Source organism: Chiloscyllium punctatum, chromosome 39 (genome assembly GCF_047496795.1).
Source record: "Chiloscyllium punctatum isolate Juve2018m chromosome 39, sChiPun1.3, whole genome shotgun sequence".
Taxonomy (NCBI): domain Eukaryota; kingdom Metazoa; phylum Chordata; class Chondrichthyes; order Orectolobiformes; family Hemiscylliidae; genus Chiloscyllium; species Chiloscyllium punctatum.
The window spans coordinates 58,236,477-58,255,714 of NC_092777.1; the positions used below are offsets into that span (position 1 = coordinate 58,236,477).

Here is a 19,238-nt window from a genome sequence, read left to right on the forward strand (position 1 = left end):
CTTCTGGAGGGAAGACAGTTCCTTTGGAAAATAAACCCTTTAACAGCCAAAACGTTCAGGAAAATGATAGTACCCATGATTCAGCCAGATTTATCAGCCCTAAACAAATGTCTGAACCAAGTACAACTGGTAAATGTTGACTTTTATCAAAGGTTAAAGAATAACAAAGAAAACAGATCTGCTACAAGGTAGGTGTAAATCCAGAAATTCCCTGCCATGTTGTTGCTGCTGCCTCAATTAAAATTCAAGTCCAAGATTGATAGGACTTTTGATGAACAGCACTGACAAGAAATTGGGCAAGATAGGAACAAATTTCTATGGCACTACATGATGCTACATCTATGCTCTAACAGAATTATAATCCCAGTCCCAGTGTCCCACTCTTAAATGATGTACTTTTTAAAACATTTATCCAGTTCCCATGGCCATTTAAAAAGTATAAACAAAGTCCTCAATGATTTCTGATAAGGCATTCTTTACTCACTGCAATAAAACTACCTACAGAGCACCTCTCCCTTTGGTCATAAAATTACACACTATGATCCCTGCTACAATGATACCCAGTAAGATGACTCAAGCTATTATAGTTCTAGATGTGACATGCCTAACTGTGAGGTTCCTAGGCAAGAAGAGCAAATTGACTGTACATCTTTACTCATCCAGCCACCTCAGTTGGTTGCAACAAGGTTAATTTACAAAGATTCCTTTTCTCTTCTGCTGACGCACATTCACAGCTATTGGGAGGGAAATTGGCATCTCATTACCTTTATGTAATCACATACTGTGCACTACTCAAAATATACTGTACTGATTTTAAGCTGTAGCAATCATAGTGTAGCACTGCATTGCTAACATAAGAAAGATATTTTTCCTCATTCTGGGAGTGGTCCACATTATGTAGCACACCATTACTCTGCACAATTATTACCATCCAAACAGATTTGCCATTAACTATCCCTTTATTAATGTCCCAAAGCAATTCAAAGGCATCAAAAAGAGGGGCCTTTGAATTTGAATCTCCTCTGTGCAATCACATCTTTCCTGTAAGATGGTGACCAGAACTGCATACTGTACTCTAGCTTGTGATGTATATAACTCCAACATGAATTTCCTTGCTTTTGTAATCTATGCCTTGCTTGATAAAAGCAAGTGTCCTTTATGTCTTTTTCACTACCCTACCAACATGACCACCCATGTTCAGGAGATCTATGGACAAATACTGCAAGGTCCCCTTGTCCCTTATGTAATGCCATTCATTGAATATTTCTTTGCTAAATTATTCCTTCCAAAGTGAATCACTCCTCACCCCTTAGATTTCATCTGTTACTTAGATGAAATTAGATGTTATTACTGAACAAGTCAGATCCCAGACACACCTGACTTAGATCATATCTGGATTTGTTTCTGTATTAGCAAAATGCTCTCTTTGAGACATAAGCAAGCAAGGCTGTAGATTGCTTTTATGATAAAGCTAAAGTTTATCAGCAACAGAGATGAATTAGAATAAACCAAACTGCCTATATGTAAACACAACTTCAAAGATTTTTAAATAGACTGTAAAGTACCATCCTGTTAATCTCAAAATGCACCTTTATAAATTGAAAAAGAAATTTTTGCTTACTACCCAAAATATGCCCATGGTACAGTACCCAAAGACAAAAAAACTAACCTAGCCAGGCTAGTATTTATTGTCCATCCCTAATTGCCCAGAGGGCAGTTCATTTTCAATTACATTACTGTGGGTCTGGAGTCACATGTGGGCCAGCCCAGGCAAGGATGGCAATTTCCTTCTCTAAAGGACATTAGTGAACCAGATGTTTTTTTTCTGACAACTGACAATGGATTTGTGGTCTTTGTTAGACTCTTAATTCCAGAGTTTTATTGAATTCAAATTCCACCACATGCCATGGCAGGACTCAGACTCATGCCCCAGTACATTATCTGGGTCTCTGGATTAACAGTACAGCGGATAATACCACTAGGCCATCACTTCCCCTCACATAGTACCCCAGAACACAAAGAGTCCCTGTCTCTAATATTGTGGCTTTAACTCCTAGAGTAGAAAAGGTGATAGAATCTTCCTGGAGCTATTATACATCTGAGCTTAAATGCACTCACTTTTAAATAACTTCATTGGGTTATTACCATGATGCTTCTAGTCTGATACTAACAATAACTTTCTAATCACAGGTAATCTAGTTTCACTATCTCCTTCCCTCCTTAGAAGCACTGGTCTATACAACCATCTTTGTCCAAAGACTTCACAGAACTGTTCTAAATTCTTTTTAAAAAGCACAAGTTTTTAAAAAAATTCCAAAGAGTTTCCCTGAGGCTTTAAAAAACCTCTATTTTCTGAACCAGAACTTGTTTATCTTGTTTGGTATAAAACCCTACTAACACACACAAATATCAATAAATTCTAAAGATAGGTCTCAAGAGCTGCTTTCAAATAAATCAGCGTGACTACAGAAAGATTTACAATTAACTTCAGACAGAAAAATTAATGCCTCTTATTATCCAAAATCTAAGAACCCAATCTTGCAGGAAATGAGTTTTGTTTTTAAAAAGTATACATCTCAGTTTGTATCACAAATAAAAGTAGCTATCCAAAAAATTGCAACCTACCAACAATTGTTGAACGGTTTCCCAGTAGTATTTCTTTGTACTTCCTGAGACTCTCATCATCTTTATCCAGTTCCTCAATCTCTTGAAGACTCTTTAGCGCTGGCGCTTTGTAAGTCACCGTACATTCTTCTTCCAGATTCTCAGCAGCAATAGCAGCCAGCTGTTCTGGGGTTGGCTCCTGTTCTGCCATTTCTATTTCTTCTCAACTATAAGAATACAATTAAATGGCTTTTCAATAAAACAATATTACTAAACATTTATGCACATTAACCATCACACTAAGATTGAATATTAAATGTAATTCTTCCACATCCTGAAACACAAAAGAAACTTATGAAACTTGGAAATCTGACCAGTTTTGTTGAAAGCTGCTTTAATCAATGTGCATTTTCTTCTGAGTAGTGAAATGGGATCAATGTGCCATGATTATAGCCCAAGGTCAACCGGGTGGACCTCAAAATTAGTTCCCCGCTTGGGGTTGTTAATCTGGTCCAAATAGGGAACCCTGCCTGACAGATAAAAAAAAGGCATGTCATTCCTGTTAACCCACAGCTGGCTCTAAGGGAGCTAGATCAGTGTTGAGGACTCTCCAAATGTAAATAAAGGGTGACTTGGTGATTGGATACTGACCTCGATGGAGTTATTTCAATGTACGTTGTTGAATTCAAGATTAATTTAACCAAATATTGAAAGTTTCTTCTATGCAAAAAAAAACTTAAATTTTACCTTAAATATGTGCTGACCTCCATTAGTTATTTTAAAATGACTTTTTCCAAAAAGGTAGCATTAAACAAAATGCAAAGTATTATCCAACACAACAGCAAGAAACAGAGTATTGGTAGTGATGTAGCCAAGATAGATAAAATACACCCTTGCACCCTGCTTTCTTCTCACAACATACAATTTAAGTTGCATCTATTTTGGTGTATGAGGAGTTTTAATGAAAAGATTTGGGAGAGAGATTTGGAGAACTCCAACGTAGAACATGACAACTTTGCTCAGGCAGAAAACTGCTCTACTTTCCTATAGATGCAGAGAATCAACATGATTTCTAAACAAAAACATGGAGAGGCACTCCTCTGACATTCAATTTCGACTCTATCACAGCCCATTCACTGCCACTGCTTCAAACAGTTACATTTCATTTTTGCCAGTTCTGATGAAGGGTAATTGACCACAAATGTTAATTCTTTCTCTCAATAGATGCTGCTTGATCAGCTGAGCATTACTCATTTTCAGTCTTTAAGACAAAGACCATTGACCCAGATAGCTGAGAAACTAGGAGCCAGAGTAGGTCACTTCACCTTTGTGCCTACTCAATCACTCAATTTGATCATGGCTAGCCTCTATTTCAATGCCCTTTTTTTTTCCAACTTCTCACCGTACACCTTGATGTCTTAAATTTTAAAAAGAATTTGGCAAATTTTAATGAGATAGTGGAAAAGAAAATCAGTAAGACTCTGCAAAACCAGACAGGTGAGATTTGGATCATTGCCCTCAAATGTGACTGAATCTGTTCTTAGAAATTGGGCATTAACAACTCTGCTCTTATGTGACAGTTAGGATGGTACAGCATGAACTCAAAGGACTTTGGTGCTTTTCCATACTGCAGTTCTAGTATGTCCCATCTTAACAAAAACAGCTTTTGCAGAACACCCCTTTTAGTAGCAGAACCAAGTTTTATTGCAAGATATGCTACTAAAACACTTTCGATTTAACAATTTAAAGAGGTTTATAGTGAAAATGCATTGACAATGGAATATTTTGCACCACAAGTCACAATGGATTTGCATACATTTTCAAAATATTTTAAACAGATCTACACCATTATGCTTCCAGAGTAATAGCTGGAAATCCACAGAACAAAAAGGCGATTCTTGGGTAGTTTCAAGCCCTTTAGGCTGGTGGAAAGAAAAAAGACAAATATGCAAATAATAACGTTAGAAGGTTTGATTACATAATGACATCCGCCTTTAACAGATTATTTTGGTGAAGCATGTTCAACATGGAGGGATACTTAGACAATAGACAATAGGTGCAGGAGTAGGCCATTCTGCCCTTCGAGCCTGCACCACCATTCATTATGATCATGGCTGATCATCCTCAATCAGTATCCTGTTTCTGCCTTATCTCTATAACCCTTGATTCCACTATCCTTGAGAGCTCTATCCAACTCTTTCTTAAACCTATCCAGAGACTGGGCCTCCACTGCCTTCTGGGGCACCTGTCACTCTCTGGGTGAAGAAGTTTCTCCTCATCTCTGTCCTAAATGGCCTACCCCTTATTTTTAAGATGCGTCCTCTGGTTCGGGGCTCACCCATCCGCGGAAACATGTTTCCTGTCTCCAGAGTGTCCAATCCTTTAATAATCTTACACATCTCAATCAGATCCCCTCTCAGTCTTCTAAACTCAAGGGTATACAAGCCCAGTCGCTCCAATCTTTCAACCTAAGTCAGTCCCACCATTCCAGGTTTGGACCTCGTGAACTACAGTGCACTCTCGAAATAGCCAGAATGTCTTTCCTCAAATTTGGAGACCAAAACTGCACACAATATTCCAGGTGCGGTCTCACCAGGGCCCTGTACGGGTGCAGAAAAACCTCTTTGCTTCTATACTCAATCCCTCTTGTTAGGAAGGCCAGCATGCTATTAGCTTTCTTCACTACCTGCTGTACCTGCATGCTTACTTTCATTGGCTGGTATACAAGAACACCCAGATCTCTTTGTACTGCCCTTTTACCTAACTTGACTCCATTTAGGTAGTAATCTGCCTTCCTGTTCTTGCCACCAAAGTGGATAACCATACATTTATCCAGATTAAACTGCATCTGCCATGCATCTGTCCACTCACCTAACCTGTAATGTCCTAACATCCTCCTCACATTTCACCCTGCCACCCAGCTTTGTATCCTCAGCAAATTTGCTAATGTTACTTTCAATACCATCTTCTATATCATTAATATATATTGTAAAAAGCTGCGGTCCCAGCACTGATCTCTGCGGTACCCCAATGGTCACCGCCTGCCATTCCGAAAGGGAACCGTTTTGTACCACTTTTGGGTATTTGCACATGACCAGAGCTAGCTCCAAAAATTCAAGACAGTCACCTAAAAAAAGTGTTTTCAAGAGAACTTTAATCATTTGGAGCGTGGTTATAGTATGGAACTTGCTACAGCAGTAGTCAAACCAAATAGGATAGCTGCATTCAAGGGAAGGCCAGACAACCCTAAGGGAAGATAGAGTAGAAGGCTGCAGTGAAAAATTTAGATGAAGTGGGATAGGAGGCTGCTAGTATGGAATTCAAATACCAATATGCCTGTTTCTATGCTATACATACTTTGGAATCACCTAATATTTAACTTGAGGTAAATCACAAACTGTGTGCATTTTTACAGAACTGTAGAACTGACTGTCAACACAATAGTCAGCAAATAAAGACTTACAGATCATATTTTGATCCAAAAGGCTTTTCTGATGTAGTGGTCATGTCCCCACCTCAGACCCAAGAGGCTGGGTTTCAAGTCCCACCTGCTCCAGTACAAAGGGTATGCAAGAACAACTCTGAATAGGTTGATTAAATAACAAAATTCCTGCACAAACTATTTCTGCTGCTGTTTCAATCAGCAGTTTGCTCACTAATTTGCTCATTTGCTTCCTAAGGCAATGCCAACAAAATAACATTTTACAAATAAACATGACAGATACAAGGGTGACACTTTCTAAATAAAAAGTAAAAATCCTTATATTCCTTGCTTCTGCTCTCCTATAGCTCTTGCTGGAGTCAAAAATATGAAGAAAGCAGGCCTCTGGCCTAAGTAATACTACTGATACACAGCTTACATTTGCAATAAAATATTCCATCGCGCTTTACATAAAAGCTAGTGAAGATTGTGGAAACCACTCAAAAATGGTCAACAGTATAGATTTTAATGACTTTGACAAGACAAAGATATTGACAGGTTAGCAGATAATATGGGAAACTGTGAAGTTGCTCATTTTGGAAGGGAGTATAAAAAGATTATTAAAATTGGGATAAACTACACCAGAAAGTTCCAACACAGAGGGACTTGGTGGATACTTATGCACAAAACACAAAGCTAGCACACAGGTGCAGCATGTAATCAGAAAAACTAATGGAATATTGACCCTTACTTCAAGAGGGTTAGAGTATAAGAGTAGGGAAGTCTTGCTGCAACTGTATGAGGTGGTGAGACCACATACGGGGTACTGTTGTTAGTTTTGGTCTCCTTATTTAAGGAAAAGATATTATTTAACTGGAGGGAGTTCAGAAAGGTTGTACTAGAATAATCTCCCTGGTATGAGGGATTGCCTTGTGAGCCAAGTTTAAACAGATTGGACTCTACTAATTAGAATTTAGAAGAATGACAGGTGAGCTTACTGAAACATATAGGATTCTTAAGGGGCTTGCCAGAGAAAATGCTGGGAGGATGGTTCCCCTCACTGGAGAGTCTAGGACTAGAGAGCAGTCTCAGATTAAAGGGGTGTCAATTCAAAAAAGAGATGAGGAGGAATTTCTTCTGAGGACTGTGTTTTTGGAACACCTCAAAAGCGATGTGTGGGGGAAGAGTCCTTCTGTATGTTTAAGGCCAGGATAACTAGATTTACAATCAGTTAGGGAATCAAGGGTTATGAGTAAAATTCAGTGAAGTGAACATAAGGAATGCTGAGTTTGCCACAATCCGACTGAATGGCGAAACAGGTTCGAGGATCCAACCTCCTGTTGCTATTTCTTTTGGTTTGAACGACTTGACAGGACAGGAATAACAGTGATAACTAGGAACTGATTTTTAAGAGTGAAAGGAAAAGGGATTTTAAGGGAAAGGGTGAGAGGAAACCATAATAGAAAGAGCAGATATACACGTTTGGAGATCAATGTAAAGATAGGTTGGGACAAAGGAACAAACTGATTTGAACATGAGGATTACAAAATTGATACAAAACCCATAAAGATCAGTGGATAGGTGTAGCAGACATGCAATATATGACAAATGCAAATTTCATGAATCAGAGTTTATGGGGCTAGATGAAACATCATTGGAGAGATCATGTCTTGGAGGGAAGAACAACACTGAAGGGTTTTATGGCACTATGCAACATTTACAAAAGATGTTGCAGTGATAGAAAGAGCAAATATGTGCTGCAGAGGTTAATTAAAACTCAGTGAACTAAGATTGGAGTTAAAATACTGAAAAACCAAAATCAGAAGTGAACAACTTCTCCTATGAGAATGAATGTAACTTCTTTTTTCCAAACAAGTGATTGCTGAATAAAGTTATTTTAGTTATAAAGTCTACAAAGCAACAGGCAGCTCAATAGCCCGAAGCTGACAAAAACTTCTATTTTATAACACCTCATAACAACTACTTTGAGGCACAGAAATTTATTCAAGGCACAAAATTCAATGTCAGTTTTGTAGGATATTTATTGAGTGTACAAAGTTGAGCTCAACACTGAATTTTCAGATTTCATATAAAATTTTAATATACCATTTCAATTGCCAGGTGAAGCAGGCAGGTTCCTCCACTTACGAAACACTCCCTTAATACCGCACGTGGTATTAGCCTAAATTTCCCAAGGTCCAGGAATAGAAGTTTAAACACCTCAACTGTCATACCTAAAACAAGAGTACTACCACCAAGCTAGACTGGCAGAAGTTATTATCCCCCGTGATCTCAATTTATTTCAAGACCACTGAAACTCCTAGAAAAGACAATGCAGAACACACCAAGCCACTCAACACCCTCAACAAATGAATTTCAATACATGGTAGTGCCTTCTAACATACTTGCTGACTGTTAACTAACCTAGATCACCACAGCAACAGAAAGCAGGGTTATATAATGCCTGCATGGATAAAGACACAAGCCAGCAATGAGTCAAACAGAATGCTATCACTTATTTAACACACACAATGGCTCAACACTCAGGATATAATGCCAAACCACCTCCAAAGCCATTTTATGGAAGCTCATTTTGAAGTCAGCTGAATTGGGATTTCTCAGTCTTAATTTCTAAATGATGCTTGAAACAGTCACAATATCACAACTCCTCAGTTTCACTGCCGAATTATGGAATACTTTCCAAACTTATTGCAACTAAATTCTAAACAATACTCCAAATTTATATTTATAATGCAAACTTTTACCATCATTAATGAAATACTGCAAGACTAGATTAGATTAGATTATTAACAGTGTGGAAACAGGCCCTTCGGCCCAACAAGTCCACACCGCCCTGCCGAAGCGCAACCCACCCAAACCCCTACATTTACCCCTTACCTAACAGTATGGGCAATTTAGCATGGTCAATTCACCTGGCCTGCACATCTTTGGACTGTGGGAGGAAACCGGAGCACCCGGAGGAAACCCACGCAGACACGGGGAGAATGTGCAAACTCCACACAGTCGCCTGAGGCGGGAATTGAACCGGGTCTCTGGCGCGGTGAGGCAGCAGTGCTAACCACTGTGCCACCGTGCTGCCCACAATGACAACAATAGAAAGAATGCTTTCGCAATAACCCCTTACTTGACTCAAAGAATTCCACACTGAGACAAGCTAACCGTGAATGAGGGATATTCACCGGCATTCCAGTGCAGTTTTAAGGTAGCAGTACTTTTTGATAATAGATGCAGTGAGGGCTCTTCCACCAAAAGTTGAGAAGGTTCAGGAGTGCTGGTGTCAACAGCTATGATAGGGCTAATAAAAACAAGGTGAGCTGGTACTAGAACTCATTAACTGAAGCTATTAAAACAATTAAAAAGGGAGTGTTAGAAACCAAATGTCTTAGAAAGAATTATGTATGTACGCGAGTATGCAGGTGAAAATTCAGAGTTAAACAGCTAGTTAAAGAGGGCTGTTGGCAGCCGGGAAAAGGGCAGCTAACTCCCATGCAAATAGGTGGTGATAAGAAAACAAAGCTTTTCTCAATTCATTGATTTTGAAGTAACTTGGTATTAATACTAATTGTGTTCTGAAAACCCCAGTCACATTGCAATCTCAGGCCTTCAGCTAAAAACTGCAGTGGAGCAGTCTTTCCTAGCATAGGGTTTAAATGATAACTATGAAAAAATCCTCTAGTATATACTTGGCTGGGCATCCAGGAAAGTCTGCAGCTTCAAAGTGTAATACAATACCAAAACACATTCCAGCTTACAGCACATGGTCTTGTCCCTGTAATATTAAGTAAGTGAGGGGGCATTTCTAGCATCACCATCTCGATGACAAAGTGACAAACAGGAAAAACAATGACTCCAAAACATTTTTTAATCAAAAAAGACAAAAATTGAATAGCTGAGACAGCCACCATTTAGGTCTTCACTTGATCATTTTTGCTGAAGGTTCTTTTGCTAAAGGAATCCAAACAAAACCCACAGAGAGACAATGACACTCCTCAGGACAAACATTCCTTGGTGCAACAGTCATCAGCATAAATTATTTCTTAATCTCTGCAGTCCACAATAAATTTTAAAATCAATGGTCCCTCTTCACCAAGAAAGTAGTCTTCCATATTCATTCCTTCCAGCTTTCCATTTTACAGTCATCCTGTCATTTGTAAATTCACTGAGCACCATATTGCCATTGTTTGCTTATCCATGTTGTCATGAGGTACAATACTACAAAGTCTCACCCAACTAGACTATCACCTGATGAAGGAGCGTCGCTCCGAAAGCTAGTGTGCTTCCAATTAAACCTGTTGGACTATGACCTGGTGTTGTGTGATTTTTAACTTTGTACACCCCAGTCTAACACCGGCATCTCCAAATCATACCAACGAGAATCAGTTGTCCAAGCCAAAGAGTACATGCACCACTATAGCCATATGTTATCACCTATCTTTTTAAAACTTGCACAATCATACAGTGAACACATTTGATATTTTAGATAATACCAATCATACAGTGCTATATACACAAATTAACAGAAGTAGGCCTTTTGGCCCTTCAGCCTACTCCATCATTCAATAAGATTATGGCTGAAACGTGACCCAAATTCTGTGTTCCTATCTATAGCAACGGTTCCCTTGTCTAACAAGAACTTACCACCACCTTAAAGATATTCAATGACTCTTCTGCCATTGCCTTCTGAAGCTCAATTCCAAAGTGTCTCAACCCTAGAAATAAATTCTGTCATGCAGTGAGTGGCTCAGTCTGGAATGCACTGCTTACAAATGTGGAGTAGGCTGGTTCAAATGAGGCATTCTAGAGGACATTAGATGACTTAAATAGAAATATTGCACAGGGTCAAATGAATAGGAGCAAGTCATTCGCTCTCTGAGAATTATGTAGACACTGTCTGAAAAGTCTTCTTCTGCAGCGTAACAATTGAGAGATTTGTGAATCTACACCTGAGATACATTTTACTGGAGTTACTAATTCCATCAGTTTCACTTTTACCAAAAGAATGTTCATACATACCAAAGTTCTGGATCAACAGAACCCACCCAATTATAAAACAGGTTCATTTATTTCAGGTTTTCTGGGACCCAACCCCCTAAGATCAGATCATACTGTACACAATGAAAAACTTCACATCCTTCACTATCAAAAATTTCCACCTGTCCCTATTTGCTTGAAGCTGGGCATTATTACTCGTGCATTGGAAACATTGATAGCTCAGTCACGGATCAACCGGATATGTGCTGGTCTTACCCGAGTTCTCGCATGCATCAGGGCTAGACTTGTATTTAATCTAATAACAACTTGCCTCGGACAGACATTACAGAAATAGTAACCAAATCAGTAATAGAAAACATGACAAAGTGAACCCTCCCCAAATTGCATAAATCTAATACAAAGTCAACTCATAGGATGTTGCACCTGATTAAAATGTAGCATATGTCATGCTTACTGACAATCTCTCCTGGCCTGCACGACTGGCTGGAATAATAACTGAACAGTCAATTAGTCTTAGTAATAGCATTATAAAATTGATTGCTGTAAAAACCCACCTGGTTCATCGAACCGTGAGGGATGGAAATCTGTCATTCTTTTCTGGTCTGGCCCAAGCATGGCTCCAACCCAGACAAAAAAAAAAGTGTTTGACTTTTAACTGCCTTCTGAAGTAGCCCAAGCAGCAATTCAGTTCAAGAGAAATTAGGGATGCACAATAAATGCTTGCCATGCCAGCAACACCCACGTCTCTCAAACGAAAAAAAATGACATGAAGAAGGAAGGGAATTTGTTAAGCAGGGAATGGAAGTGAAATGAATTATTAGTAAGGTGTTTAGATTTTTACATTTATTAGAACAAATTCTAACATTAACTTCAGTATACCACAAAGTGACATTATGTGAAGCTGGAAAATTTGACTTGCAAGTTTTTTTATTATTAGTTTGAGATGTGGGCATTGCTGGCTGGCCAGCATTTATAGCACATCCCTAGTTGTTCTTGAAGGTGGCCATTATCTACCTCCTTCAACTGCTGCTGTCCACATGCTGTAGATAGATCCACAATGTCCTTAGGGAGGCATTTCTAGGATTTTGATCCAGCAACAATGAAGGAACAGTGATAAATTTCCAAGTCAGGATAGCGAGTGCCTTGGAGGGGACTTGAAAGTGTTGGTGTCCCCATGTATCTGCTGCCCTTGTTGTTCTAGATGGAAGTGGTAATGAGTTTGGAAGTTGCTATTCAAGGATCTTTGTCAACTTCTGCAGTGCCTCTTGTAGATAATAACACTGCTGCAGCTGAGCATCGGTGGTGGTGTGTGCGCAAGTGTGAGGGGTGGAGCTTTTCCCTTCCAATCCTGATTGAAGAACTGCAATTTAGTCACAAATACTCAGAGCTTTGACAACTTCTAATCATCAATTACTGATCGTCAACTTTTCCATTTGAGGTGGTTTGGGAGGTTCACTATTGTGCAATAGAAAGTTGTAATTAATAAATTCTTCACTTTAAAATATTCCCATTCCTCTCTCCAAGATTCATCAATCACCTAAACTGATAAATCTCAGAACAATGCTGAAAAGCAAATATGACCACAATACGTTATGTGTCATTGTTACAAGACCAATTTCTCCTTAGTCTTATTTTCTGTGCTACCATAATTTATTTAGTAAACTATAGAGAAGGCAGGCTTTGGGAAATCTGAACCATTAATTTTAAGGCAAATCACCAGAACAAGCCTTGTGTGTATATTAGGATAGTTAATTATTACACAATTTGTTGCTAGCAGGTACAGAATTCTGTTTCAAATTGTCCAAATTCCGTGTGGTAAAATTTCAGTTATCTTACAAGTTGGGCTGGACAAAAGGAGACAGAGACAACCATAAAACCTTGGGATAATGAGACATGAAAGCAGAAATTGGTCATTCAGTGCATCATGTCTGCTCCACCATTCAATGATACCACCGCTGAGCTGTTAATTCTAAATACCACTTTGCTGCGTTGTCCTGACAATCCTTTGCTGATTAGAAGTCACTCTTTCACAGTCTTGACTATACTTAATGACCTTTTCTCTACAGCACACTGCAAATTCATTCTATCCTCAGAAGAAATTCCTCATCAGTGTTAAATAAATGATCCCCTACTCTTGAAATTATGCTTACTGGCCCGAGATCCTCCCACAATTGGAAGCAATCTCTCTGCATCAATCCTGTCAAGCACCCTAAGAATCATGCAGTTTTCAAGAAGGCTGCCTCGCATTCTTCTAAATTCCAATGAGTAACCAACCTCTCCTCCATATGCAAGATCAACCTAACAAACCTTCTTTGGACTGCATCCAATGCCAGCAAATCATTCTTTAGATAACAGGGTGAAAGCTACGCACAAGTACCTTGAAGAGATGTTTCCCCCTTGTGGGTCAGTCTCAAACAAGAGTGCATAGATTGAGAGGGAGGAGAAACTACTACTCTCAGAGTAGTGAATCTGTGGAACACAGCCTCAGAGTGCAATGGAAGCAGAATTAGTTAACAGATTAAAAAGGTGAATAGATACACTTCTGATGGAAAGCAGGATAAAGGGCAATGGGGAGCAGGCTGGAGAGTGGAGTTGAGACCTGGATAAAATCAGCTGTAGTCGAGTTGGACCGAAGGGTCTGTTTCCATGCTGAATATCTCTGTGACTATGACTTATACAAGGTGTGATCTAACTTGCGTCTCATGTAGTTTTATTCTATGTTTTACTCCATTATCTTTGAAATAAAGGCCCATATTCTCCATTATCCACCAAACTTTAAATGCCAGCTTTCTGTAATTTCTGCACAAGGGTTACCAAATCTTTGTGCCATAGCTTTCAGCAGTGTTTTTCCACAAATAATATTCAGCTCCTCTACTCTTCCTGCCAAAGTACATAAGCCCAAATTTTCCCACATTATATTCTAACTTCCAAGAGGCTGCCTACTCACTTAACATATCTATATTCTTCCACACAGTGTCATCCTCACCACTTGCATTCCAACAGTTTGTGTTATCCACAAACATGGACGAGAGAAATGAATCACCATCAAGTCATTAATATATTTTATAAATAACTGTGGGTCCAACATGGATCTGTCTGGATCTTCACTAGTCATAGGTTGCTTCCTTGAACATGCCTCTCTTATCCCAGGTCTTCCCCTTCTAATCTAGAGCTAATCCTCTCTCCATATTAATTGTACTAATCCCAACACCAGCCCTGATGAAGCAGCCTAATGTGCAGTAATTTATCAAAGACCCTTTGAAATGCAAATATATTACATATGCTGGCTCCCCTTTATCTATCAGAGATATAGTGTATATCATAATCACTAATATGATTCAGCTCAACATACCTTTTCTCAAAAATTCTAATAGAAATCTTTCAAAATTCCTGATCGATTAAATATGCCTATGTACCGTACAATTATACATTATTGCAAGTTGCAGCTGAATGCTGTTAGGGCACTAATGATGTTTCAAATGCCCCATTCTTTTTTCTCCTCCGTACTGAGAATATACAGGTCTTTGATGTACTATTTATTTGATTGCCACAAACCAATTGCTCACATCAACAGAAGTGAGAAAAGCATTGTTTTATTCAAACTGTAATATACTGAAAATAGCTCCGCCTACGAGCTATTCACGGATATTATCTTTATGTTTTAAAGTATAGCTTTGGTATATTAGTCTTATAAAAATTCTCAAGATCTCTCTACTGTTGTGAACATTATGTGATGACCTTATAAAAGTACTTTTGTAAGGGAAGAGGGAAGGGAGAAGGGAGAGAAAATAACCCCAGCAGCAGACAGGGATTATCAATTCTCTTTCATTCATCTAAATTCAGTCTGTGTTTAGAGAGTTCTGGTGCATAATTCTTTCACTCCTTTGAGAACTGACAAACTGCAATTACATTAAATTAAAATTTTAAATAAGAGGAACTGTCACAGGTTATAATCATCATAATGCAAACAGAATTTTCTTCCATAATCCTTGAATTCAAATCTGGAAGGAGAGAAAATGGAGCACTGATTTTTAACACTTAGTTCTCTCAGCAAGTAACATTAATTAGTTCTAAGATTTCAAATGTTAACACATTTTAAAAGGCAGCAGGGACATGGAGGATAATTCCCTCGCTCTTCTTAAAAATAATGCTACAGGATCTTTTACATTCACCCAGTCGGCCAGACAGAGCCTTGGTTTAACATCTTATGTGAAAGGTGTGGAGATGCCAGCGTTGGACTGGAGTGGACAAGGTCAGAAGTCACAACACCAGGTTATAGTCCAACAGATTTATGTGAAATCACAAGCTTTGAGAGCGCTGCTTTATTGTCAGGTGAACTGAAGCACACAGGCACACACTCTTATAGGCAGAGAGATCAAAAGATCATTCAAATGGTGTTAAGTGGATTGCTGAAAAGTCAAATAATAAGCCTCTGCAGATGTTTAAAAGTGTCAGACGGTGAGAGTAAAGTGTCAACACATGAATAGCAAGTGAAGGGACGACGTTAATCTGATTAACTGAGGCAGAGAAATAATTACAAAAAAATTAAAAATATGTTGCTGGACACAAACCAAATGGCTGGATTAACATGATAGGTAGAAGAATCCTATGCCAAGGGTCTAACCAAAGTAACAAGTAATCCAAAACTGTACAAACTAATTCAAGTAGAGAGATCAGAGGTGGGGACACTATCACTGCACACAAAAACCCTAGGTACAGGTTAATTGTGATGGTTCCACAATCAAAAAGCTGACAAATATCTGGCATTCAAAAAACAAAACTGGAATCACTCTGAAAATGCTTAACAGAATTAGCTGAAAATACCTAGGGCAGGCAGCACCCGTGCAGGTAAAACAGGTCAAATATGGCAAAAACTCATTACCAAGAAATATTTAACTCTTTCTCTCACTGCTGCTTTCAGAATGGTCATATGGAACTTCCGGAGTATTTGTACAAAGTTAACTAACACGAGATTAAACAGGTTATCTAAAGGATCTAATGAAAGAGTGGATTTATGTAACCCATGGAGCCATCCCAGTGACCTATTCTAAATTTGTGATTTTTTTTGTCTGCCTTTCCCCCTACTGGGGATGCAGGAAAAATATTAAAATCAAAATAATACTATGGTTGATCCCAACTATCAGCTCAACACCTTACTATGGAGGAAGGTATCAAAAAGGAAGCATTTACAAATATATTTTCAAATCTAAGCTGGGAAACACTTTTCACCCGGAATGAGAAAGCCTACGTCTACCACTAGGTGCCACTGATTTAAAATATTTATATCTGGCATTCCCCCACCCTCTGCGATTTATCATCATTGAAGTGACCAGGAACTGTTTTGCCTTTTTATATCAGTACGGTTGGATGAAGGTGAAAATGCCATTGTTTTCAGAATTAATGATTTGCTGCATTAAAATCAGAATAAGAGCAGCTGTCTCCCATTAACACAAAGTGGTCATACACAAGCCTTGCAAAGTGGGTTAACATACCTTTTGGTGTAGATTTTTGAATTATCTAGACGGCCAGTCCCCAATTTCAGCAGGTCACTGAAATTCCATTGTAGGCTTAGAATCATGTTCAATCTATTTCAGAATTACACTTTATCCTCCTAATGAAGACCAACTGAGGGATATATATTCACAACAGCAAAATTCAGGAAAACCTATCAGCTTATCTTGTCAATATTCCGCTTGCAACACGTGAGCTTTAATACAAAAATAAAGTTATGTTGCAGTCATTTTTTGCTGAGACATCTTTGACACTTATACAAAACAATGTGAATAGTTCTAAATTTTCTTACTAGCTATTTTAACTCTGGAATCAAAATCAGGTTTTCAAATTCTTGTCTGTACAAGTGGAAATACGATTACCAGTCCCTTGCACTCATGTGATTGGATTTGCTATACTTGCATTGCATAAACGATTAACATGGCACATATTTTCATACCCACAGGCTTGTCTACACTTGATTCCATCCTAATTTCTGATTCAGACTTCTAAACAAACCATATACACTATACAGTTGCTGTTTTAAACTTTTTTTCCTATCGCTGCCCATCTTACAATTTTCCCAATGTCTCAGATACAACCTGCTGAGAGACAAAATCTAGGTCACTCAACACAATCTTCTGCATTCTGGAGGCCATGGGAAAGTTAAATGGTGTTTATTTATTTCCGCATTGAAGCTGCATTAACCATTGCCTCATTACCAAAAAGAATTCTATGCATCCAAATGAATAAGAACAGGCTCCTAAATGTATAAACCAATGAAACTTTATGGTCAACAAACAGAATGCGACTAATAAAACAAAACTTTGGTTTGAAAAAAGAAAAGGCACTCCCCAAACTACTGGATTTAGAAATTACATCAAAACAGTCATAACTTGACAAAATAAAAGCCTTTCACATTCAGATAAAGTTCTGGGAATGGTAACTGTGAATCAAGATAAAGCAATGAATGCTGTTTACCGTACTGAGGTAACTACTTCCCTGAAATTAATATACTTCCAGAAAGTCCTACGGGGACCATGAGCTTGACATGAAGAGGTTTGTATCTACTGACAGGAGATTAGTATGCAAGATTAAAGGGCATGGGAATGGAGACAGTATGTTACCATGGTTTAAGAACTGGTTAACAGACAGAAAACAACTGGAATAATTGGATAATTTTCACTGTGGAAGGCAGTGACTACTGGGATACCACACAGATTAGTGCTTGCATCTAGTTATTCACAATGCATATTTACAATTTGGATGAGGGGTGTAAATGTAATGCTTCCAAATCAGCTGATAACAAAACTGGAAAAATTTGACTGTTGTAGAAGAGGATTCGAGGCAATTTATATAAGTACAGTACATGTCAGATGCAGTAGAACATCTTTAAATATGAAGTTTCCACTTCAATATGAAAAACAGAATGGCAGAGTATTTAAACAGTGACTGTTTGGGGAATGTTGCTACACAATGGGATCTGGGTATCCTAATACACTGAAAGAGGCAGCAAGCAGTTTGGGAGGCAATTGGAATACAGCACTCATTTTAATTGCAAGAGAATGAGAATGCATAAGCAAAGATGTGTTGTTGCAGTTGTTACAAGGCTTTGGTGAGACCATGCCTGCAATATTGTGCACAGCTTTTGTCTCTTTCCAAAAAGGTTTATTTGGAAATACTAGCTTTTGGAGTGCTACTCATTCATCAGGTAGCTGCCTAAAGGAGGAGCAGTGCTCTGAAAGTTAGTTGCAAATAAACCTGTTGGGACTATAACCTGGAGTTGAGAGATTTTTAACTTTGTCCACCCAGTCCAATACTGGGGCCTCATATCATGGCTACCCAGGGAAAGATATTTGTCAGAGGAGGAGTTCGACAAAGCGTCACCAGGCTGATTCCTGGGATGGAAGGTACGTTGAAGGACAGGGATGGACAGGTTATATGCAGGATAGCGTTTCCCCAACTAAAGGTCTAAGACAAAGGGGTCACATTCTTCCCTCTATCCCCAATACAACTTAGGACTGAGATGAGCAGATATTTCTTCACTCACAGAGTAGTGACCACGGAATTCTCTACAATATAAAAGTAGACCAGGTTTCTGAATATATTTGACAGAGAGATTACTGGGCATTAAAAGGTGCAAAGGGTATATAGGGATCGGTCAGGAATATAGCATTTAGATAGAAGATCAGCCATCATTTTGAATGGAGGAGCTGGTTTGGTAGGCTGAAAGGCCTACTCTTGCTCTTTATTTTCTCTTTTTGTGTAAATGCATGCAAGGAAACCTGAAAATGTATTTTTGTAGTACTGTGTATGACATAAACCCACACACCTCAAATTGGGTGCATCGTATTTTAATGAGTTTTAGTGGGGGCTAATTAAAATGAACACCTCTAAATTACTGCAATACGTGTACCCAGATTATGAGTGAGCTGAAGGTAAATTTTGACCAGGTGCACTTGAGTTTAATTTTCTAGAAATTGACAATTTTGTCCATTCTCCCAAAGGCAAACTCTTGGATGCAATTCCCCAGGGACATGCTACTGCAGAAACCTTTGGAGATGTCATTTTGCTGTACACAATCCTATCCTCAGGCAATCTGGTTTCCAACAGGAAGTCAGCAGATAAATAATCAGCAACCTGACCTTGCCTTGCTTTGCTTTTTCCTTTGCTCCATTATTAATGCTGCCAACCTATGAATAACTAGAAC

General features: G+C 38.6%; 1 protein-coding gene across 2 annotated transcripts in view; it reads right to left on the bottom strand.

Moving 5' to 3' along the window:
* Positions 1-19,238, bottom strand: part of arhgdia (Rho GDP dissociation inhibitor (GDI) alpha) — a 54,492-nt gene that overhangs the window by 20,703 nt on the left and 14,551 nt on the right. For both annotated transcript variants that reach the window (XM_072558812.1, XM_072558811.1), the window contains exon 2: positions 2,626-2,831. In XM_072558812.1, coding sequence (XP_072414913.1) covers positions 2,626-2,815 — 190 coding nt within the window. In that variant the 5' untranslated portion in view covers positions 2,816-2,831. The remainder of the gene's footprint in view (positions 1-2,625; positions 2,832-19,238) is intronic.